Source organism: Balaenoptera musculus, chromosome 19 (genome assembly GCF_009873245.2).
Source record: "Balaenoptera musculus isolate JJ_BM4_2016_0621 chromosome 19, mBalMus1.pri.v3, whole genome shotgun sequence".
NCBI classification, from domain to species: Eukaryota; Metazoa; Chordata; class Mammalia; order Artiodactyla; family Balaenopteridae; genus Balaenoptera; species Balaenoptera musculus.
In genome coordinates this window covers 60,522,729-60,548,106 of record NC_045803.1, presented here as the reverse complement: position 1 = coordinate 60,548,106, position 25,378 = coordinate 60,522,729, and the positions used below count along the sequence as shown (strand labels likewise).

The 25,378-nt window shown below is 44.7% G+C and overlaps 1 protein-coding gene across 4 annotated transcripts in view; it reads left to right on the top strand.

Moving 5' to 3' along the window:
• Positions 1 to 641: 641 nt before the first annotated feature.
• FANCA (FA complementation group A) overlaps positions 642 to 25,378 on the top strand; it is a 59,126-nt gene continuing 34,389 nt past the window's right edge. For all 4 annotated transcript variants that reach the window (XM_036834771.1, XM_036834770.1, XM_036834768.1 and 1 more), the window contains exons 1-6: positions 642 to 764; positions 1,661 to 1,770; positions 2,130 to 2,223; positions 18,392 to 18,534; positions 18,625 to 18,720; positions 20,378 to 20,451. In XM_036834771.1, the coding sequence (XP_036690666.1) occupies positions 686 to 764; positions 1,661 to 1,770; positions 2,130 to 2,223; positions 18,392 to 18,534; positions 18,625 to 18,720; positions 20,378 to 20,451 (596 nt within the window). In that variant the 5' untranslated portion in view covers positions 642 to 685. The remainder of the gene's footprint in view (positions 765 to 1,660; positions 1,771 to 2,129; positions 2,224 to 18,391; positions 18,535 to 18,624; positions 18,721 to 20,377; positions 20,452 to 25,378) is intronic.

Sequence of the window (25,378 nt, the reverse complement as noted above, 5' to 3'; positions counted from 1 at the left end):
CACAGGGGCTGAAGGCCAGAAAGGCCAAGCCATGGTTACAAGCCTGGCATTTTCAGCCCTCCTTCCCCCCCATCCTCCAGAGAGGGGAGAGGGGCTGGAAATGGACTTCATGTGTGTGACCCCTGTGGGTGTGTCCCCTGTGGGTGCGACCCCTGGGCGTGCTCGGCCGGGGTGAGCTGCGCTGTCCACCAGGCGGCCTCTCGTTTACACTTAATTGAAGTCAAGGCGGAGCAAGCCTCAGCTCCGCAGTCACACCGCCGGCCCGGGCTCCGCGGGAGACGAGGGCGCAGACTCGTCCTACACGGTTCCCAACTGGCACCGCGGTTTTAGCGTCTCCCTGGATTTGGGTTTGTCGGATTGTTTCTTCATGCCCAGCTCTGGGTCATCTCGACAGGAATAATGCACAAGGGATGGCACAGTTTTCTCGCCCGTGATGCCATTTGAATCAGCGCCGCAAACCTCCAACGTTAGTGGTACCTACCTGGCCCAGGAGTCGGTCTTCCCGCGTTCCCGCCACCACCAAGATGGCCGCCGCGCGCCGCCACCAAGATGGCTACCGAGGCTCCGCCCCTGCAGGGTGTGGCCGGGCAGCTGGCAGCCAATGGGCGCGCGCGCCTGTCCGCGGCCAATGGGAAGGCAACGCGGGCCAGAAGCCGAGAGACGTCGACCGTGGTTCGTTCGCGACATGTCGGCCTCCCGGGCGCGGGGCGCTGCCTCGGACCCGGGGCACGGGGGCCGCAGGAGGGCCTGGGTCGAGCTGCTGGGTAGGTGGGCGCGGGGCTCCAAGACCCCTTCCCCCCCCCCAGCTTCCTTCGGCCCGTGGCCGTCCCCCCCTCACTGAGCCCCGACCGCGGCCCGTCCCCCACTCACCCCCGACGCCCGGCCTGTCCCCGCCTCACGCCGACCCGTTCCCGCCTCACGCCGACCCGTTCCCGCCTCACCCGACCCCCGGCCCGTCCCCGCCTCACGCCCGACTCCCGGCCTGTCCCCGCCTCACGCCGACCCGTTCCCGTCTCACCCCGGCCCGTCCCCCCCTCACCCCGACCCCCGGCCTGTCCCCGCCTCACGCCGACCCGTCCCCCCCTCATCCCCGACCCCCGCCCTCCTCCTCCCCCACGCCCACCCCGAGCTGTCCCCTCCTGGCAGCCCTCTGTCCACTCTGTCCAACGAGTGGCCAAGAGGGGTGGTTCCAGAAGGTAGGAAGTTAAGATTCACCGCCCCCCGCCCCCAGTAGCCTGGATGACGGTAACTGCAGCTCAGCTTGGCCCCAGGTTACCTCTTTGAAAGGATCAATCCCAAGAAACTAGCGTTGGTACCATCCTGCCAGCTAAGCTACACTTTACTCAGATTTCACCAGTTTTCCCCATAATGTCCTTTTTCTGACCAGTCTCCCGCGTGGCAGTTACTCCCGTCTCCTCGGCCTCCTCCAGAGGGTGGCAGTTCCTGGGTCTTCCCGACCTGGGTGTTTGGAGGAGTGGCCCTCAGTTGGATGTGTCTGATGTGTCTCGGGATTAGATTAAGCTTGTGTGGTTTCGGCAGGAAGCCCATGGAAGCGACATTCCCGGGTGCGTCCCCTCCAGGGGTACAGGGTGTCACGGTGTCTCCTTGCCCGAGTTTTTAAAGAGTGCTGTAATTTTTTGAAACTGATTTTCTCCCCTAGCGGGAAGGGTCAGGAGGCAGCAGCTGGGTCCTGAAGGTGAGCCGAAGGTCGGGGAGTCGGCTGTGCGCCTCTTGAGGAGACACCTAAACCTGGGCGACCTCGTGCTTGAGGTGAGTGGCGGTTGGTTTCGCCTTCGCGAGCACATTTGGGTTTGGGGTTTGTGAGCCCAGCCAAGCGTCGTCTTCATGAAGGGACACCTGGCAAGCCTCATGAGTATCTGGGAGAAGCACCAATTAAGTTTGCCGTCCAGGTGAGGAAAGTAACCGGGAGCATGTATCTATTTGGAGGTAGAACAGTCCGGAGAGGAATCTGGTAGTTCTCAAAGGCTTCCGTAAGTTTCACCTTTTAAAATGCTTTTTTACCTCAGAACATTTGGGAATAGCGCAGTGGGCAAGCACTGTGTACACTTTGGTTGTTCTCAGGACGTGGCTTGAATTTTAAAATGGAGCGCTTGGTGTTTGGTTTCCAGGTAGACGGTCCTCCCCGTAAACAGCTGTGTCTCAACCGGTTGATTGATTATGATGGTCCTGGGGCCCACACTGACCTTTCCAGTTCATTGATAGGTAAGTTAGAGCTTCATTTTCTTAACAGATTGAGTTATGGAAGAGCTTTATGTAAAGTGACTTTTTAAAAAAATTTTTACTGCAGTATAGTTGCTTTGCAATGTTGTGTTAGTTTCTGCTGTATGTAAAGTGACTTTGATTTGCTTATAACAAGCAGATGTGTAAATTCCCCCATGTAATGGTTTTCTGCTTATATGTGTGGTCACCAGCCACAAGTTTTTGTGACTTGCTTGAGGCTTGTTATGAGGCTCTTGTTTAAAAACAGTGACTCAGGGCTTCCCTGGTGGCGCAGTGGTTGAGAATCTGCCTGCCAATGCAGGGGACACGGGTTCGAGCCCTGGTCTGGGAAGATCCCACATGCCGAGGAGCAACTAGGCCCGTAAGCCACAATTACTGAGCCTGCGCGTCTGGAGCCTGTGCTCCGCGACAAGAGAGGCCGCGACAGTGAGAGGCCCGCGCACCGCGATGAAGAGTGGCCCCCACTTGCCACAACTAGAGAAAGCCCTAGCACAGAGACGAAGACCCAACACAGCCATAAATAAATAAATAAATAAAATTAAAAACAAAAAAAAAAAAACAGTGACTCAGCATGGGACTCAGAAGCAGTAGGAACCAAAGTTACCCTTGGAAAAACGGGACAGAAACGTGCCCCTCGTTTCTGGAAGTGGTGAGAACAGGCTCTGCTGGGCAGGGAAGTGCAGCAAGCAGCCAGAGAGACAGGCTGACCTGGGGAGACTGTGGTTTGGGTTCAGACCACTGCTAGAAAGCGGACATTGCAGGAAAGCAAGTCCCACGAATGTTTCGGTTTCCTGATGCGTATAAACTCCACGTTTACACAATAAATACTGTAGTCTGCTAAGTATACAACCGCATTATGTCTAAAAAAAAAATGTCCATACCTTAATTAAAAAATGCTGCATCATTAAAATTCAAAAAGCTACTTTATGGCTAAAAATGCTAACCATCACCTAAGCCTTCAGAGAGTTCATCTTTATGGCTAAAAATGCTAACCATCACCTAAGCCTTCAGAGAGTTCATCTTTATGGCTAAAAATGCTAACCATCACCTAAGCCTTCAGAGAGTCCATCTTTATGGCTAAAAATGCTAACCATCACCTAAGCCTTCAGAGAGTCCATCTTTATGGCTAAAAATGCTAACCATCACCTAAGCCTTCAGAGAGTCCATCTTTATGGCTAAAAATGCTAACCATCACCTAAGCCTTCAGAGAGTCCATCTTTATGGCTAAAAATGCTAACCATCACCTAAGCCTTCAGAGAGTCCATCTTTATGGCTAAAAATGCTAACCATCACCTAAGCCTTCAGAGAGTCCATCTTTATGGCTAAAAATGCTAACCATCACCTAAGCCTTCAGAGAGTCCATCTTTATGGCTAAAAATGCTAACCATCACCTAAGCCTTCAGAGAGTTCATCTTTATGGCTAAAAATGCTAACCATCACCTAAGCCTTCAGAGAGTCCATCTTTATGGCTAAAAATGCTAACCATCACCTAAGCCTTCAGAGAGTCCATCTTTATGGCTAAAAATGCTAACCATCACCTAAGCCTTCAGAGAGTCCATCTTTATGGCTAAAAATGCTAACCATCACCTAAGCCTTCAGAGAGTTCATCTTTATGGCTAAAAATGCTAACCATCACCTAAGCCTTCAGAGAGTCCATCTTTATGGCTAAAAATGCTAACCATCACCTAAGCCTTCAGAGAGTCCATCTTTATGGCTAAAAATGCTAACCATCACCTAAGCCTTCAGAGAGTCCATCTTTATGGCTAAAAATGCTAACCATCACCTAAGCCTTCAGAGAGTTCATCTTTATGGCTAAAAATGCTAACCATCACCTAAGCCTTCAGAGAGTCCATCTTTATGGCTAAAAATGCTAACCATCACCTAAGCCTTCAGAGAGTCCACCTTTATGGCTAAAAATGCTAACCATCACCTAAGCCTTCAGAGAGTCCATCTTTATGGCTAAAAATGCTAACCATCACCTAAGCCTTCAGAGAGTCCACCTTTATGGCTAAAAATGCTAACCATCACCTAAGCCTTCAGAGAGTCCACCTTTATGGCTAAAAATGCTAACCATCACCTAAGCCTTCAGAGAGTCCACCTTTATGGCTAAAAATGCTAACCATCACCTAAGCCTTCAGAGAGTCCACCTTTATGGCTAAAAATGCTAACCATCACCTAAGCCTTCAGAGAGTCCATCTTTATGGCTAAAAATGCTAACCATCACCTAAGCCTTCAGAGAGTCCACCTTTATGGCTAAAAATGCTAACCATCACCTAAGCCTTCAGAGAGTTCACCTTTATGGCTAAAAATGCTAACCATCACCTAAGCCTTCAGAGAGTCCACCTTTATGGCTAAAAATGCTAACCATCACCTAAGCCTTCAGAGAGTCCACCTTTATGGCTAAAAATGCTAACCATCACCTAAGCCTTCAGAGAGTCCATCTTTATGGCTAAAAATGCTAACCATCACCTAAGCCTTCAGAGAGTCCACCTTTATGGCTAAAAATGCTAACCATCACCTAAGCCTTCAGAGAGTCCACCTTTATGGCTAAAAATGCTAACCATCACCTAAGCCTTCAGAGAGTCCACCTTTATGGCTAAAAATGCTAACCATCACCTAAGCCTTCAGAGAGTCCACCTTTATGGCTAAAAATGCTAACCATCACCTAAGCCTTCAGAGAGTCCATCTTTATGGCTAAAAATGCTAACCATCACCTAAGCCTTCAGAGAGTCCACCTTTATGGCTAAAAATGCTAACCATCACCTAAGCCTTCAGAGAGTCCACCTTTATGGCTAAAAATGCTAACCATCACCTAAGCCTTCAGAGAGTCCACCTTTATGGCTAAAAATGCTAACCATCACCTAAGCCTTCAGAGAGTCCACCTTTATGGCTAAAAATGCTAACCATCACCTAAGCCTTCAGAGAGTCCACCTTTATGGCTAAAAATGCTAACCATCACCTAAGCCTTCAGAGAGTCCATCTTTATGGCTAAAAATGCTAACCATCACCTAAGCCTTCAGAGAGTCCACCTTTATGGCTAAAAATGCTAACCATCACCTAAGCCTTCAGAGAGTCCACCTTTATGGCTAAAAATGCTAACCATCACCTAAGCCTTCAGAGAGTCCACCTTTATGGCTAAAAATGCTAACCATCACCTAAGCCTTCAGAGAGTCCATCTTTATGGCTAAAAATGCTAACCATCACCTAAGCCTTCAGAGAGTCCACCTTTATGGCTAAAAATGCTAACCATCACCTAAGCCTTCAGAGAGTCCATCTTTATGGCTAAAAATGCTAACCATCACCTAAGCCTTCAGAGAGTCCACCTTTATGGCTAAAAATGCTAACCATCACCTAAGCCTTCAGAGAGTCCACCTTTATGGCTAAAAATGCTAACCATCACCTAAGCCTTCAGAGAGTCCATCTTTATGGCTAAAAATGCTAACCATCACCTAAGCCTTCAGAGAGTCCATCTTTATGGCTAAAAATGCTAACCATCACCTAAGCCTTCAGAGAGTCCATCTTTATGGCTAAAAATGCTAACCATCACCTAAGCCTTCAGAGAGTCCACCTTTATGGCTAAAAATGCTAACCATCACCTAAGCCTTCAGAGAGTCCATCTTTATGGCTAAAAATGCTAACCATCACCTAAGCCTTCAGAGAGTCCACCTTTATGGCTAAAAATGCTAACCATCACCTAAGCCTTCAGAGAGTCCACCTTTATGGCTAAAAATGCTAACCATCACCTAAGCCTTCAGAGAGTCCATCTTTATGGCTAAAAATGCTAACCATCACCTAAGCCTTCAGAGAGTCCACCTTTATGGCTAAAAATGCTAACCATCACCTAAGCCTTCAGAGAGTCCACCTTTATGGCTAAAAATGCTAACCATCACCTAAGCCTTCAGAGAGTCCACCTTTATGGCTAAAAATGCTAACCATCACCTAAGCCTTCAGAGAGTCCATCTTTATGGCTAAAAATGCTAACCATCACCTAAGCCTTCAGAGAGTCCATCTTTATGGCTAAAAATGCTAACCATCACCTAAGCCTTCAGAGAGTCCACCTTTATGGCTAAAAATGCTAACCATCACCTAAGCCTTCAGAGAGTCCACCTTTATGGCTAAAAATGCTAACCATCACCTAAGCCTTCAGAGAGTCCACCTTTATGGCTAAAAATGCTAACCATCACCTAAGCCTTCAGAGAGTCCACCTTTATGGCTAAAAATGCTAACCATCACCTAAGCCTTCAGAGAGTCCACCTTTATGGCTAAAAATGCTAACCATCACCTAAGCCTTCAGAGAGTCCACCTTTATGGCTAAAAATGCTAACCATCACCTAAGCCTTCAGAGAGTCCACCTTTATGGCTAAAAATGCTAACCATCACCTAAGCCTTCAGAGAGTCCACCTTTATGGCTAAAAATGCTAACCATCACCTAAGCCTTCAGAGAGTCCACCTTTATGGCTAAAAATGCTAACCATCACCTAAGCCTTCAGAGAGTCCACCTTTATGGCTAAAAATGCTAACCATCACCTAAGCCTTCAGAGAGTCCACCTTTATGGCTAAAAATGCTAACCATCACCTAAGCCTTCAGAGCGTCCACCTTTATGGCTAAAAATGCTAACCATCACCTAAGCCTTCAGAGAGTCCACCTTTATGGCTAAAAATGCTAACCATCACCTAAGCCTTCAGAGAGTCCACCTTTATGGCTAAAAATGCTAACCATCACCTAAGCCTTCAGAGAGTCCATCTTTATGGCTAAAAATGCTAACCATCACCTAAGCCTTCAGAGAGTCCATCTTTATGGCTAAAAATGCTAACCATCACCTAAGCCTTCAGAGAGTCCACCTTTATGGCTAAAAATGCTAACCATCACCTAAGCCTTCAGAGAGTCCACCTTTATGGCTAAAAATGCTAACCATCACCTAAGCCTTCAGAGAGTCCATCTTTATGGCTAAAAATGCTAACCATCACCTAAGCCTTCAGAGAGTCCATCTTTATGGCTAAAAATGCTAACCATCACCTAAGCCTTCAGAGAGTCCACCTTTATGGCTAAAAATGCTAACCATCACCTAAGCCTTCAGAGAGTCCACCTTTATGGCTAAAAATGCTAACCATCACCTAAGCCTTCAGAGAGTCCATCTTCATGGCTAAAAATGCTAACCATCACCTAAGCCTTCAGAGAGTCCATCTTTATGGCTAAAAATGCTAACCATCACCTAAGCCTTCAGAGAGTCCACCTTTATGGCTAAAAATGCTAACCATCACCTAAGCCTTCAGAGAGTCCACCTTTATGGCTAAAAATGCTAACCATCACCTAAGCCTTCAGAGAGTCCATCTTTATGGCTAAAAATGCTAACCATCACCTAAGCCTTCAGAGAGTCCACCTTTATGGCTAAAAATGCTAACCATCACCTAAGCCTTCAGAGAGTCCACCTTTATGGCTAAAAATGCTAACCATCACCTAAGCCTTCAGAGAGTCCACCTTTATGGCTAAAAATGCTAACCATCACCTAAGCCTTCAGAGAGTCCATCTTTATGGCTAAAAATGCTAACCATCACCTAAGCCTTCAGAGAGTCCATCTTTATGGCTAAAAATGCTAACCATCACCTAAGCCTTCAGAGAGTCCACCTTTATGGCTAAAAATGCTAACCATCACCTAAGCCTTCAGAGAGTCCACCTTTATGGCTAAAAATGCTAACCATCACCTAAGCCTTCAGAGAGTCCACCTTTATGGCTAAAAATGCTAACCATCACCTAAGCCTTCAGAGAGTCCATCTTTATGGCTAAAAATGCTAACCATCACCTAAGCCTTCAGAGAGTCCACCTTTATGGCTAAAAATGCTAACCATCACCTAAGCCTTCAGAGAGTCCACCTTTATGGCTAAAAATGCTAACCATCACCTAAGCCTTCAGAGAGTCCATCTTTATGGCTAAAAATGCTAACCATCACCTAAGCCTTCAGAGAGTCCATCTTTATGGCTAAAAATGCTAACCATCACCTAAGCCTTCAGAGAGTTCATCTTTATGGCTAAAAATGCTAACCATCACCTAAGCCTTCAGAGAGTCCATCTTTATGGCTAACACTGCTAACCATCACCTAAGCCTTCAGAGAGTCCATCTTATGGCTAAAAATGCTAACCATCACCTAAGCCTTCAGAGAGTCCACCTTTATGGCTAAAAATGCTAACCATCACCTAAGCCTTCAGAGAGTCCACCTTTATGGCTAAAAATGCTAACCATCACCTAAGCCTTCAGAGAGTCCACCTTTATGGCTAAAAATGCTAACCATCACCTAAGCCTTCAGAGAGTCCATCTTTATGGCTAAAAATGCTAACCATCACCTAAGCCTTCAGAGAGTCCATCTTTATGGCTAAAAATGCTAACCATCACCTAAGCCTTCAGAGAGTCCATCTTTATGGCTAAAAATGCTAACCATCACCTAAGCCTTCAGAGAGTCCACCTTTATGGCTAAAAATGCTAACCATCACCTAAGCCTTCAGAGAGTCCATCTTTATGGCTAAAAATGCTAACCATCACCTAAGCCTTCAGAGAGTCCATCTTTATGGCTAAAAATGCTAACCATCACCTAAGCCTTCAGAGAGTCCACCTTTATGGCTAAAAATGCTAACCATCACCTAAGCCTTCAGAGAGTCCACCTTTATGGCTAAAAATGCTAACCATCACCTAAGCCTTCAGAGAGTCCATCTTTATGGCTAAAAATGCTAACCATCACCTAAGCCTTCAGAGAGTCCATCTTTATGGCTAAAAATGCTAACCATCACCTAAGCCTTCAGAGAGTTCATCTTTATGGCTAAAAATGCTAACCATCACCTAAGCCTTCAGAGAGTCCATCTTTATGGCTAAAAATGCTAACCATCACCTAAGCCTTCAGAGAGTCCATCTTTATGGCTAAAAATGCTAACCATCACCTAAGCCTTCAGAGAGTCCACCTTTATGGCTAAAAATGCTAACCATCACCTAAGCCTTCAGAGAGTCCATCTTTATGGCTAAAAATGCTAACCATCACCTAAGCCTTCAGAGAGTCCATCTTTATGGCTAAAAATGCTAACCATCACCTAAGCCTTCAGAGAGTCCATCTTTATGGCTAAAAATGCTAACCATCACCTAAGCCTTCAGAGAGTCCACCTTTATGGCTAAAAATGCTAACCATCACCTAAGCCTTCAGAGAGTCCATCTTTATGGCTAAAAATGCTAACCATCACCTAAGCCTTCAGAGAGTCCACCTTTATGGCTAAAAATGCTAACCATCACCTAAGCCTTCAGAGAGTCCACCTTTATGGCTAAAAATGCTAACCATCACCTAAGCCTTCAGAGAGTCCATCTTTATGGCTAAAAATGCTAACCATCACCTAAGCCTTCAGAGAGTTCATCTTTATGGCTAAAAATGCTAACCATCACCTAAGCCTTCAGAGAGTCCACCTTTATGGCTAAAAATGCTAACCATCACCTAAGCCTTCAGAGAGTCCATCTTTATGGCTAAAAATGCTAACCATCACCTAAGCCTTCAGAGAGTCCACCTTTATGGCTAAAAATGCTAACCATCACCTAAGCCTTCAGAGAGTCCACCTTTATGGCTAAAAATGCTAACCATCACCTAAGCCTTCAGAGAGTCCACCTTTATGGCTAAAAATGCTAACCATCACCTAAGCCTTCAGAGAGTCCATCTTTATGGCTAAAAATGCTAACCATCACCTAAGCCTTCAGAGAGTCCATCTTTATGGCTAAAAATGCTAACCATCACCTAAGCCTTCAGAGAGTCCATCTTTATGGCTAAAAATGCTAACCATCACCTAAGCCTTCAGAGAGTCCATCTTTATGGCTAAAAATGCTAACCATCACCTAAGCCTTCAGAGAGTCCATCTTCATGGCTAAAAATGCTAACCATCACCTAAGCCTTCAGAGAGTCCATCTTTATGGCTAAAAATGCTAACCATCACCTAAGCCTTCAGAGAGTCCATCTTTATGGCTAAAAATGCTAACCATCACCTAAGCCTTCAGAGAGTCCATCTTTATGGCTAAAAATGCTAACCATCACCTAAGCCTTCAGAGCGTCCACCTTTATGGCTAAAAATGCTAACCATCACCTAAGCCTTCAGAGCGTCCACCTTTATGGCTAAAAATGCTAACCATCACCTAAGCCTTCAGAGAGTCCATCTTTATGGCTAAAAATGCTAACCATCACCTAAGCCTTCAGAGCGTCCACCTTTATGGCTAAAAATGCTAACCATCACCTAAGCCTTCAGAGAGTCCATCTTTATGGCTAAAAATGCTAACCATCACCTAAGCCTTCAGAGAGTCCATCTTTATGGCTAAAAATGCTAACCATCACCTAAGCCTTCAGAGAGTCCACCTTTATGGCTAAAAATGCTAACCATCACCTAAGCCTTCAGAGAGTCCATCTTTATGGCTAAAAATGCTAACCATCACCTAAGCCTTCAGAGAGTCCACCTTTATGGCTAAAAATGCTAACCATCACCTAAGCCTTCAGAGAGTCCATCTTTATGGCTAAAAATGCTAACCATCACCTAAGCCTTCAGAGAGTCCACCTTTATGGCTAAAAATGCTAACCATCACCTAAGCCTTCAGAGAGTCCATCTTTATGGCTAAAAATGCTAACCATCACCTAAGCCTTCAGAGAGTCCATCTTTATGGCTAAAAATGCTAACCATCACCTAAGCCTTCAGAGAGTCCACCTTTATGGCTAAAAATGCTAACCATCACCTAAGCCTTCAGAGAGTCCATCTTTATGGCTAAAAATGCTAACCATCACCTAAGCCTTCAGAGAGTCCATCTTTATGGCTAAAAATGCTAACCATCACCTAAGCCTTCAGAGAGTCCATCTTTATGGCTAAAAATGCTAACCATCACCTAAGCCTTCAGAGCGTCCACCTTTATGGCTAAAAATGCTAACCATCACCTAAGCCTTCAGAGCGTCCACCTTTATGGCTAAAAATGCTAACCATCACCTAAGCCTTCAGAGCGTCCACCTTTATGGCTAAAAATGCTAACCATCACCTAAGCCTTCAGAGAGTCCATCTTTATGGCTAAAAATGCTAACCATCACCTAAGCCTTCAGAGAGTCCATCTTTATGGCTAAAAATGCTAACCATCACCTAAGCCTTCAGAGAGTCCACCTTTATGGCTAAAAATGCTAACCATCACCTAAGCCTTCAGAGAGTCCATCTTTATGGCTAAAAATGCTAACCATCACCTAAGCCTTCAGAGAGTCCACCTTTATCGCTAAAAATGCTAACCATCACCTAAGCCTTCAGAGAGTCCATCTTTATGGCTAAAAATGCTAACCATCACCTAAGCCTTCAGAGAGTCCATCTTTATGGCTAAAAATGCTAACCATCACCTAAGCCTTCAGAGCGTCCACCTTTATGGCTAAAAATGCTAACCATCACCTAAGCCTTCAGAGAGTCCATCTTTATGGCTAAAAATGCTAACCATCACCTAAGCCTTCAGAGAGTCCATCTTTATGGCTAAAAATGCTAACCATCACCTAAGCCTTCAGAGAGTCCATCTTTATGGCTAAAAATGCTAACCATCACCTAAGCCTTCAGAGCGTCCACCTTTATGGCTAAAAATGCTAACCATCACCTAAGCCTTCAGAGCGTCCACCTTTATGGCTAAAAATGCTAACCATCACCTAAGCCTTCAGAGCGTCCACCTTTATGGCTAAAAATGCTAACCATCACCTAAGCCTTCAGAGAGTCCATCTTTATGGCTAAAAATGCTAACCATCACCTAAGCCTTCAGAGAGTCCATCTTTATGGCTAAAAATGCTAACCATCACCTAAGCCTTCAGAGAGTCCACCTTTATGGCTAAAAATGCTAACCATCACCTAAGCCTTCAGAGAGTCCACCTTTATGGCTAAAAATGCTAACCATCACCTAAGCCTTCAGAGAGTCCATCTTTATGGCTAAAAATGCTAACCATCACCTAAGCCTTCAGAGAGTCCACCTTTATGGCTAAAAATGCTAACCATCACCTAAGCCTTCAGAGAGTCCATCTTTATGGCTAAAAATGCTAACCATCACCTAAGCCTTCAGAGAGTCCACCTTTATGGCTAAAAATGCTAACCATCACCTAAGCCTTCAGAGAGTCCATCTTTATGGCTAAAAATGCTAACCATCACCTAAGCCTTCAGAGAGTCCACCTTTATGGCTAAAAATGCTAACCATCACCTAAGCCTTCAGAGAGTCCATCTTTATGGCTAAAAATGCTAACCATCACCTAAGCCTTCAGAGAGTCCATCTTTATGGCTAAAAATGCTAACCATCACCTAAGCCTTCAGAGAGTCCATCTTTATGGCTAAAAATGCTAACCATCACCTAAGCCTTCAGAGAGTCCATCTTTATGGCTAAAAATGCTAACCATCACCTAAGCCTTCAGAGAGTCCACCTTTATGGCTAAAAATGCTAACCATCACCTAAGCCTTCAGAGAGTCCACCTTTATGGCTAAAAATGCTAACCATCACCTAAGCCTTCAGAGAGTCCACCTTTATGGCTAAAAATGCTAACCATCACCTAAGCCTTCAGAGAGTCCATCTTTATGGCTAAAAATGCTAACCATCACCTAAGCCTTCAGAGCGTCCACCTTTATGGCTAAAAATGCTAACCATCACCTAAGCCTTCAGAGAGTCCATCTTCATGGCTAAAAATGCTAACCATCACCTAAGCCTTCAGAGAGTCCATCTTCATGGCTAAAAATGCTAACCATCACCTAAGCCTTCAGAGAGTCCATCTTTATGGCTAAAAATGCTAACCATCACCTAAGCCTTCAGAGAGTCCATCTTCATGGCTAAAAATGCTAACCATCACCTAAGCCTTCAGAGAGTCCACCTTTATGGCTAAAAATGCTAACCATCACCTAAGCCTTCAGAGCGTCCACCTTTTTGCTGGTGGAGGGTCTTCCCTCAGTGCTGATGGCTGCTCACTGACCGGAGTGGAGGCCGCTGAAGGCTGGGGGGCTGCGGCCGCTTCTTAAAACAAGACAGCAGTGAAGTCTGCTGTATCTTCCCTTCACAGATCCTCTCTCTGTAGCCTGCAATGCCGGCTGATAGCATTTTACCCACCGTAGAACTTTCCAAACTGGAGTCAGTCTTTTCAAACCCTGCTGCTGCTTTGTCAGCTAAGTTTATGTAATAGTCTAAATCCTTTGTTGTCATTTCAACAGTCTTCCTGGCATCTTCACAAGGAGTATGTTCCATCTCAAGAAACCACATCCTTTGCTCAGACACAGGACGCAACTCCTCATCCTTCATATTTTATCATGAGGTTGCAGCAATTCAGTCACATCTTCAGGCTCTACTTTTTTTTTTTTCAATTTCTGTAATTTTTTACATTGAAGTATAGTTGAGTTAACAATGTTTCAGGTGTATAACAGAGTGATTCAGTTATACATATATAGATAGCTCTCTCTCTCTCTCTCTCTCTCTCTCTAGATACACTTTTTCAGATTCTTTTCCATTATAGGGTATTACAAGACATCCAGTATAGTTCCCTGTGCTATACAGTAGGTCCTTGTTTATCTGTGTTGTTTTGGTTTTTGTTTAAGATTTTTTGATGTGGACCATTTTTTTTTAATTAAATTTATTTTTATGTATTTATTTTTGGCTGCGTTGGGTCTTCATTGCTGCACGTGGGCTTTCTCTAGTTGCGGCGAGTGGGGGCTCCTCTTCGTTGCCGTGTGCGGGCTTCTCATTGTGGTGGCTTCTCTTGTTGCGGAGCACGGGCTCTAAGCACACGGGCTTCAGTAGTTGTGGCACGCGGGTCCTAGAGCACAGGCTCAGTAGTTGTGGCGCAAGGGCTTAGTTGCTCCGTGGCATGTGGGATCTTCCCGGACCGGGGCTCGAACCCATGTCCCCTGCATTGGCAGGTGGATTCTTAACCGTTGTGCCACCAGGAAAGTCCCTGACCTGGATCATTTTTAAAGTCTTTCTTGAATTTGTTACAATATTTTTTCTGTATTATGTTTTGGTTTTTTGGCCCCAAGGCATGTGGGATCTTAGCTCCCCAACCAGTGATTGAACCCACATCCCCTGCATTGGAAGGCGAAATCTTAACCACCGGACTGCCAGAAGTCCCTGTTTATCTGTCTTATATATAGTAGTGTGTGTATTTTAATCCCAAACTCCTAATTTGTCCCACCCTGCCCCCCTTTCCCCTTTGGTAACCATAAGTTTTCTATGTCTGTGAGTCCGTTTTTGTTTTGTAAATAGGTTTATTTGTATCATTTTTTTAGATTCCACAAGTAAGTGATATCATACCACATTTGTCTGACTTACTTCACTCACTTTGATAACCTTCAGGTGCATCCATGTTGCTGCAAATGGCATTATTTCATTCTTTTTTATGGCTGAGTCATATTCCATTGAGTATATGTACCACATCTTCTTTACCCATTCACCTGTCGATGGACACTTACGTCGCTTAGGTTATTGTAAATGGTGTTCAGTCTCCACTTTTAATTCTAGTTCTCTTACTATGTCCTCCACATCTGTAGTTACTTCCTTCACTGCATTTTTGAACCTCTCAAAGTCATCCATGATGGCTGGAATCAACTTCTTCCCCATTCCTGTTAATGTCAACATTTTGATTTTGATACATCCTTCCCATGAATCACAAATGTTCTTAATGGCATCTAGAATGGTGAATCCTTTCCGGAAGGCCATCAATTCACTTTGCCCAGATTCACCAGAGCAGTCACCATCTACGGCAGCTATAGCCTTACGAAGTGTATTATTTAAATGATAAGAGTAGAAAGTTGAAATTCTTCCTTGATCCATGGGTTGCAGGGTGGGTGTTGGGTCAGCAGCCATGAAAACAGCATGAATCTCATTTTCCATCTCCAACAGAGCTCTCGGGTGACCAGGTGCATTGTCAACGAGCAGTTGAAAGGAATCTTTTTTTCCTGAGAAGTAGGTCTCAACGGTGGGCTTAAAATAGTCAATAAACCATGTTGTCAACAGATGTACTGTCATACAGGTTTGTTTTTCCATTTTTTTAGAGCACAGGCAGAGTTGATTTACCATAATTCTTAAGGGCCCAAGGACGTTCAGATGGTAAATGAGAATTGGCTTCAACGTAGTCACCAGCTGCATTAGCCCCTAACAAGAGAGTCAACCTCTTCTTTGAAGCCAGACATTGACTCCTCCTCTCTGGCTATGAAAGTCCTGGATGGCATCTTCTTCCAGTAGAAGGCTGTTTCCTCTACATTGAAAATCTGTGGTTCAGTGTAGTCACCTTCATGGGTGATCTGAGCTAGAGCCTCTGGAGAACCTGCTGCAGCTTCTCCATCAGCACCTGCTGCTTCACCTGGCACTTTCGTGCTGTGGAGACGGCTTCTGTCCTGCAACCTCATGAACCAACTCCTGCTGGCTTCAGACTTTGCTTTTGTGGCTGCCTCCCCTTTCTCATCCCTCATAGAATTGAAGAGAGTTAGGGCCTGGCCCTGGATCAGGCTTTGGCTGAAGGGAATGTTTTGGCTGGTGTGATCTTCTGTCCAGACCACTCAAACTTTTTCCATATCAGCAATAAGCCTGTTTGGCTTCCTTATCATTCATGTGTTCACTGAAGTAGCACTTTTAATTTCCTTCAAGAACTTTTCCTTCGGCTTCGCAGCTTGGCTAACTGTTTGGTGCAAGAGGCTTTAGGTCTGTCTCAGCTTTTGATGTGCCTTCCTCGCTAAGTCATTTCTAGCTTTTGATTTAAAGTGAGAGATGTGCAACTCTTCTTTTCACTGGAACACTTGGAGGCCACTGTAGGGTTATTAATTGGCCTAATTTCAGTACTGTGTCTCAGGGAAGAGGGAGGCCCGAGGAGACGGAGAGAGACGGGAGCGGCCGGGAGGTGGAGCAGTCAGCACGCACAGGATGTTTGTGGATTAAGTTCACCATCATCTATGGGTGTAGTTTGTGATGCCCCAAAACAGTTACAGTGGTGACATCGGGGATCACGCATCACAAATACCATGACAAATGTGATAATAACGAAAAAGCTTGAGATATTGTGAGAATTACCAAAGTGTGACACAGAGACACCAAGTGCTGTTGGAAAAATGATGCTGATAGACTTGCTGGGTGCAGGGTCACCACAGACCTTAAGTTTGTAAAAAAAGGCAGTCTCTACAAAGTGCGATAAATCGAGGTCTGCTTGTATGTTTCTAGGTCCCCCGCCCCACTTTGAGAATACGAGACAGGGAGAGTTCTGTGGGAATAACAAAAATAAGTTATTTTCTGGTCTTTCACATTTTTATTATGTAATGACTGTCATTTCAGAAAGATGCAGTCGGCCCTCTGTATCCATGGGTCCCACATCTGTGGATTAAACCAACCTTGGATGGAAATATTCAGGGGAGAAAAGAATTCCACAAAGTTCCAAAAAGCAAAACTTGAATTTGCTGTGTGCCAGCAACTATTTACACAGCATTTACATTGCTTTAGGTATTATAAGTAATCTAGAGATGATTTAAAGTGTCCTGGAGGATGCGTGTAGGTTATATACAAACAGTACGCCATCTTGTGTAAGGAACTTGAGCAGCTGCGGATATTGGTATCCACGGGCGGCCCTGGAACCAATCCCCCTGGAATACTGAGGGACGACTGTATTAACTAATCCACTAATTTGTTTTAAATTTCTACTCTGATAACCTTGCACCCCAGGCTTGCGTTGGCAGCTGATCCCTCAAGGTCACGGTGCTGTTCCTCTCGGCCGGAATTGTACTTGGATTTCGCAGACTGTGCGATGTGCAGGGAACCAGCTCAGCTACACGCTTCCTTGTGTGGACTTTTGGATCAGAGCATGAGAACTTAGATAAGAAGCTCTTCACCTTGACCACAGAAATATAAGTAGACTCTCAACTCATGAATTTTTCAGTTGTTTTTCCTGCTGAAGGTAGTGGCTACCACACATACTCATATTTGTATAAAAATAAAAGCCTTGTAAATAAAAACAGGGATAAACTTTCCCATAGACACAAATTGGAAATAAATGGCTAGAAATGAGCATTTTCTACATTTCTACCATGAGTTATTTCTTTTTTTTTTTTTTAAGATTTTAAAAAAATTATTTGTTTATTTATTTATTTATTTATGGCTGTGTTGGGTCTTCGTTTCTGTGCGAGGGCTTTCTCCAGTTGCGGCAAGCGGGGGCCACTCTTCATCGCGGTGCGCGGGCCTCTCACTATTGTGGCCTCTTCTGTTGCGGAGCACAGGCTCCAGACGCACAGGCTCAGTAATTGTGGCTCACGGGCCTAGTTGCTCCGCGGCATGTAGGCTCTTCCCAGACCAGGGCTCGAACCCGTGTCCCCTGCATTAGCAGGCAGATTCTCAACCACTGCGCCACCAGGGAAGCCCCATGAGTTATTTCTTGACCACAGTGGTGGATAGTATCTAGTACTGTCACTTGGAACGTTTACAACTATTGCACATGTTTTCATTTCTGTAGTGGTCTGTGTTTCAAGCCTTGAAGGTAATGGGCATGTGGTACAGTTTCCTGGTTTCTTTAAATTAATTTTGGAAGTCACATAAACTAGAAAACAATTTTCTTGTTGGCATCATCTATTTCTAGGCTGCCCAGCATTTCTCCTTTTATTGAGTGCAGACCAGGGGCTGATCCTCAGGAGGCGGGTGGCTGCCTGTGGGCCCAGCTTCCACCTGGCAGCCCAGGGACCGGGCACACCTGTGGCATGCGATGCCCACCATGTGTGTGGCTGGCATCAGGAAGCCAGACCCCGTGTCCAGTCAAACATCAACGTACGGTTGTGGGAGTGGTAACTATAAAAAACTGAAATTTGTTAAAAGTTCTCAGTTGATTGTGCTCCTTTGGAAAGAGTTGCTAAAGTTCTTGGTCAGAATGTATCTGCCAAGCTCCCTTGTTTTTGTCATACAAAACGCACAGATATGTATATGCAACCATGGGCTTCAGGTGCTGCCCTGATTCTTGTGAGCTTCTTCAATTAGACTGAAGTCGTCTTACTTTCATACCTCGTGTTTCCCCCCAGATCTCTTCTCCCCTTCAAAATGCAATTTTCTGTGGTGCTAGAGCTTCGGAGAAGGCATTTAACCAATCTACTTCAGTTGTACATTTTGTTGTGTGTGTCTGTGTTTTGTCTCATCTTTAAGGCTCTGCTTTGCGGGACCAAGCTGCGCAGCTGGGTGTTCCAGCAGCCGTCCTGTCCAGCCAGGTGGTGGCCTCTGGCTTCGTGCAGGTGTGTGAAGCAGATGCAGGTCCCCCTCCCAAGGTGCTGATGACGCCGGACCAGAGGGTAAGACACAGCACGAGTTGCTGTTCAGCTGTTTGGGAAAATTGGACATTTAATACCGTTTCTTAGAAAAGATTTAATCTCTCTTTTCAGAAGAAACTGTCTTCCTTGTTTGAGATCGCTCAGAATTTATTAGCACAAAGCATGTTTTCCCGTCTTTCCTTCTGTCAAGAATTATGGAAAGTACAGGTAAAGTTGAGATTGTAACTCTGACTCTAGGGTTTTCAAGCAGTGTCCTGTTGATTTTGGTGGAGCCAGTAAAATCCCCATGTTTTGTTAGGAGTTCCAGCAAGCATCGCATTAATTACAGAGACTGGGGTGCCTCTGTGGATGGGAAAGAAGGACCGTCAATCACCATACTTGTCAATATTCATCCATCATTAGTAATATTTATTAGAATAGACTATGCACAGAAACATCGTGTTTTGCTTTTTTAGGTATATTATGATGAACCATTTCCCAGGGTAGCATAGTAAATTAGAAAAATGTGATTTAAAGTGATTTAAAATCCTTCTTTGTTTTTTGGCTGTGCTGCGTGGCTTTTGGGATCTTAGTTCCCCTATCAGGGATTGAACCCGGGCCCCCTGCATTGGGAGCAAGTGGAGTCTTAACTGCTGGACTGCCAGGGAATTCCCTTATCTGTTCGGTTTTAAAACATTTTGAATTCAGTAGGCCTATAGATTTTTTTTTAATTTTATAAATTTATTTATTTTATGTATTTATTTTTGGCTGCGTTGGGTCTACGTTGCTGTGCGCGGGCTTTCTCTAGTTGCGGCGAGTGGGGGCTACTCTTCGTTGTGGTGCATGGGCTTCTTATTGCGGTGGCTTCTCTTGTTGCGGAGCACAGGCTCTAGGCGCGCAGGCTTCAGTTGTTGCGGCGCGTGGGCTCAGTAGTTGTAGCTCGCGGGATCTAGAGCGCAAGCTCAGTAGCTGTGGCGCACGGGCTCAGTTGCTCCGCGGCATGTGGGATCTTCCCAGACCAGGGATTCAACCCGTGTCCCCTGCATTGGCAGGTAGATTCTTAACCACTTCGCCACCAGGGAAGTCCCTTTAATTTTAATTTTATGTTGGAGTGTAGTTGATTTACTGATTTTTGAACAGTTGAAAGTTATCGCTTAGTTACTAAATGAGATCAGTTAAGTATATAGAAGAAGGAAAGAAAAAAACCAAGATGATGGTGCATTCATGGTTTTTTCCCCCCTTTTATCCAGCATACAGTGTAGAGCTCAGTTGATTGTCAGGCATTGGTATGGCCCCTGCGCCCGTTGGTAACTAGCTAAATGCACGTGGATTGGGATGGTCCCAGTGTTTGCAGGTAGCAGAGAAGGGTGGGCGGCCATGGCTGATTGGGTGGTTAGGAAGGGCTTCCTGGAAGGAAGTTGCGTGGGGTGTGAGGCATGAGTTCCTGGGTGAAGAGGAGGGCACTGTGGGTGTTGGGGCCGAGTCCGACTGGGGCTCCTTGTTCAAGGGGGTGGGCGCATCAGTGCTATAGCCTGGAGGGCCTCCCTGGGAGGACAGACGAGAGTCTGAACTTTGTCCTGAAAGCTGGGAGGAGCCACGGAAGGGTTCTAAAGAAGAGGAGAGATTGGCCTGGCCAGTTACATTTTGGAATCTTGTGTTGGCCATAGTGGAGAAAGACCTGGAAGTGGACTAAGCTAGAGGCTGGGCAGAGAGCAAGCCTGAGCCTGAACCTGGGAATGATGGTGGCAGTGGTGGGGGGCGAAGGTGGTGATGTGAGTGTTGGGAGGCTTGGTCTTCAGGAGAGTACGTGGTTAAGCGCACAGGCTGAACGTCTTGTAGGATAATGTGTGCGTGAAGGACTCATAGTTTCTGTGATTTTCTGCAGAATTCTTTGCTGCTTGAAGCTGTGTGGCGCCTTCATGTTCAAAACATTGTAAGCCTCCAAGAGCTGCTGGAAAGGTATACCAGTGATTATTTACCATTAAAGTAAATTGAACATTTAAATTAAAAATTAAAATTTTATGTAACATGAAATTTAATTAATATTACATAATTTATTTTTTTCTAATCTAGTATGATTTATTTATATGTAAAGCCAAAAATCACCCAGAGAAGCAGTTGCTTTATTATTTAAAGAGAACATTTGTTATAATTGAAGTCTTCATCATGCACAGACTTGGTAATGTTTTCTTTGTATAAGATGTACAATGCGATAAAATATTTTTAAAAACTAAAAGAGAGACATTCAGGTAAATATGGTTGATAGAATGTGTACAACTCTTACCTCCTGAAATCCCACCAAGAGTCAGAAAGGGGGTTTTATAAAAGGAATAACCCCATAAGGTTGGGAGAGTCTAGGGGAGGAGAAGCAGGAGGCGGAGGGGCTGGTGGTGAATGACTTAGCAAGTGAGCTGGCGGTGCGATGGCGCCCGGTGCCTCTGGGTGAGAGAGTGAAGGGGAGCGGGGCTCAGAATGAGCTGACTGAGAACACACGTGAGAAGCATTTGGAGCTGTAGGTGGATTGTCTTCTCTGCTGTAGGCAGCCAGGCAATCACTCCTCCCCTGGTCGACAGAAGGCTGGAGGTTTACGTGTTTATTCTCTGGTCAGGGAAAATAGAGAATGTCTAGTTTGGGGGACTGTCAAGCACAGTTGAAAATGCTGTATTGAAACCAGTGGTGGCATGACACGTGGGTCACATCCAGAAGTCATGAAAGATTGATCAGTTTGACTACGTGAAAACCGTATCTCGTAGCATACACGCCTGATGTCAGGGCACCAGATACATGAAGCAAAACCTGACAGTTGGAGGGAGAGATGGACTTTCAACTATGATCATTGGAGCCTTCAGTCCCCCACTTTCAGTAACGGGTGGATCACCTGCTCAGACCAGCAACGACCCGGAGACAAGAGAGAGCCCCAGTCGCAGCTGATGTACCTGACGCCCTCAGACCGTCCCACCCAGGGTGCCCAGCTCCAGGATAGGTCACACAGTTCAGGCCATAAACCAAGTTGGAATAAGTTTAAAAGCGTTGAAACCATACACAGCATGTTCTCAAGCCACAAAGGAACTGAATAGAATCAACAGAAGAAAATTTGGGAAATCCACAATATTGGGAATCAAGCAGTAGACTTTTTTTTTTTTTTTTTTAACAAATTTATTTATTTATTTTTATCTTTGGCTACGTTGGGTCTTCGTTGCTGTGCGTGGGCTTTCTTTAGTTGCAGTGAGCGGGGGCTACTCTTCGTTGCGGTGTGTGTGCTTCTCATTGTGGTGGCTTCTCTTGTTGCAGAGCATGGGCTCTAGGCGTGCGGGCTGCAGTAGTTATGGCACTTGGGCTCAGTAGTTGTGGCTTGTGGGCTCTAGAGCGCAGGCTCAGTAGTTGTGGCGCACAGGCTTGGTTGCTCCGCGGCATGTGGTATCTTCCCAGACCAGGGCTCGAACCCGTGTCCCCTGCATTGGCAGGCGGATTCTTAATCACTGCACCACCAGGGAAACCCAACAATACACTTTTAAATAATCAATGGGTCAGTGAAAAAAATCACAAGGGAAATTAGAAAATACCTCAAGACAAATGAAAAGGAGAACAACACGTGAAAATTTATGAGATGCTGCTAAAGTAGTGCTTAGAGGGAAATTTATAGCTGCAAAAACCTACATGACAAAAAAGAATGACCTCAAATCAGTGACTTAAACTTTGACCATAAGAAACTAGAGAGAGAAAAGCAAACCAAACCCAGAGCAAGCAGAAGGAAGGAAATAATAACAATTAGAGCAGAAATCAATGAGATAGGAAAGGTAATAGAGAAAATCAATGAAAAAAAGAAAAGAGCTTTGAAAAGGTTAGCAAAATTGATAAACCTTTAGCTGGACTTAGCATGAAAAAAAGGCATAAATGGTTAAAATCAAAATGAAAGAAAGGTTATCACTGCTGACCGTACAGAAATTAAAAGCATTTTAAGGTAATACTGTGAACAATTTTTTAAAAACTAATTAATTAATTAATTAATTATTGGCTGCATTGGGTCTTGGTTGCTGCGCGCAGGCTTTCTCTAGTTGCGGCGAGCGGGGGCTACTCTTTGTTGTGGTGCACAGGCTTCTCGTTGCGGTGGCGTCTCTTGTTGCGGAGGCGTCTCTTGTTGCGGAGCACGGGCTCTAGGCATGCGGGCCTAGTTTCTCTGTGGCATGTGGGATCTTCCCGGACCAGGGCTTGAACCGTGTCCCCTGCATTGGCAGGCGGATTCTTAACCACTGCACCACCAGGGAAGTCCTTGTGAACAATTTTTTGCCGATAAATTAGAAAACAGATAAAATGGATGAATTTCCAGAAAAATGCAAAAGACTGCACCGGCTTGAAAAGAAAAGAACTGAATAGATCTGTAACAAGAAAGGAAACTGAGTTACTAATAATATAAAGGCTTCCCACAAGGAAAATCTCAGGGCCTGGCTTCTCTTGTGAACTCTGCCAAGCACTTAAAGAGGAAATGTGCTATTCCTTCATAAATTCTTCCAGAAAATAAAGAAGGCTGGAACACTTCCCACCTTACTCCACAAGGCCAGTAATACCCTGATATCAAAGCTGGACAGAGACGTCACAAAACAAAACTACAGACCAATGTCTCTAATGAATATAGATGCAAAAATTCTCAACAAAATATTTGCAAACTGGATCCAGCAACATATGAAAGGTCTAAACACCATAATAAGGGAGATGTATCCCCAAAATGCAAGGTTGGTTTAACATCTGAAAATTAATTAACATATTTAATAAAAGGACAGTCTTAATAGAAGCAGAAAGCAATTGACAAAATCTGATACTATTTCATGATGAAAACTCAGCAAGCTGGGAGTAGAGGGAACTTTTCAACCTGATAAAGGTCATCTGTGAAAAACCCACAGCTCACATCAATGTCATGAGACAGAAGGCTCTCATATGATCAGGAATGTTCTTAACACTTCTGTTCAACATCACTGGAGTTTCTAGCCAGGGAATTAGGCAAGGGGGAAAGAAAAAGGCATCCAGATTGGAGTGGAAGAAGTAAAACTCTCTGCAGATGACATGATCTTCCATTCAGAAAATCCTAAGAAATCCACAGCATAAAAAAGTTCTGGAGCCATAAATGAGTTCCGTGTGGTTGAAAGATGCAAGACCAATACACAAAAATCACTTGTATTTGTGTATGATAACAATGCACAACCTGAAGGTGAAATTAAGAAGTAATTTCATCTAATAACACATCAAAAAGAGTAAATTAGGAATAAAGTTAAAGAAGAACAAGACTTATGCACTGAAAACTATAAAGCATCATTTTTTTAAAAATAAATTTATTTATTTCTTTATTTTTGGCTGCGTTGGGTCTTCGTTGCTGCACATGGGCTTTCTCTAGTTGCGGTGAGTGGGGTCTGCTCTTTGTTGCGGTGCGTGAGCTTCTCATTGCGGTGGCTTCTCTTGTTGCGGAGCACAGTCTCTAGGCGCACAGGCTTCAGTAGTTGTGGCGCACAGGCTCAGCAGTTGTTGCTTGCGGGCTCTAGAGCACAGGCTCAGTAGTTGTGGCGCACGGGCTTAGTTGCTCCATGGCATGTGGGATCTTCCCAGACCAGGGCCCAAACCCGTGTCCCCTGCATTGGCAGGTGGATTCTTAACCACTGCGCCACCAGGGAAGCCCTATATAAAGCATCATTGAAAGAAATTAAGACCTAAATAAATAGACGTTCCATATCCGTGGATTAGAAGACTTAATATTGTCAAGATGGCACTGCTCCCCAATGTGAGCTATGAACTCAGTCAGGATCCTTCAAAATCTCAGCTGGCATTTTTAAAGACATTGACAAGCTTGTCCTAATATTGATATGGAAATGCAAGGGACCCTGAATAGCCAAAAATTATTCAGAAAGAAGGAAAAAAATTGGAAGATTCACACATCCTGTTTTTATTTTAATTAATTAATTAATTATTTTTGGCCATGCCATGCGGCATGCAGGATCTTAGTTCCCCGACCAGGGATCGAACCTGTGCCCCCTGCAGTGGACGCGTGGAGTCCTAACCACTGGACTGCCAGGGAAGTCCCCACATCCGGTTTTTAGAGCTTACTACAAGACTGTAATTATCAAGACAGTGCAGTCCTGGCATAAGAATTGATGTATAGATAAACAGTAGGATTGAGGATCCAGATGTAAACTCATACGTTTATGGTCAGTTGATTTTTGACAACGGTGCTAAGACCATTTAATGGGGAAAAACAGTTTTTTCAACAGTGGTGCTGGGACCACTGGACATCTACATGCAAAAGAATGGTGTTGGACCCTACCTCACACTACAGATGGCAACTAACTCAGTGCATCAGAGACCTAAACCTAAGGGCTAAAACCATAAACCTCATAGAAGAAGATCTGAGGGTAAGTCTACATGACCTTGGATCAGGCAGGGGTTTCTTGGCTATGACACCGAAAACTCATGCAGCAAAAGAAAAAATAGGTCATTTAGGCCTCATCAAGTTTTAAAACTTTAGTGTGTCGGCCCTATCAAAACAATGAACAGACAATGCATACAAATTGTTTGCAAATCATATATCTGATAAGAACCTAGTATCTAGAAAAAAAGAATTCTTAAACTTCAACAAGAAGAAAAATAATCCAATTAAAAAATGGACGAAGGATTTCAGTAGACGTTTCTCTAAAGAAGATTTACAAATAGCCAAGCAGGTGAAAAGATGCTCATCATCCTTATTCTCCAGGGAAATAAAAATCTGACAGGGGAGGCGGGTGAGGGCTCCCCCACTCCGCTGCTCTGCGCCCAGACAAGGGCTGTCCTGCAGGGCTGCTGCATTGCTGATGTCTAGAGCCCATTATCACTACTCTCACTATTTGTTATTACTGAAATTTCTTTT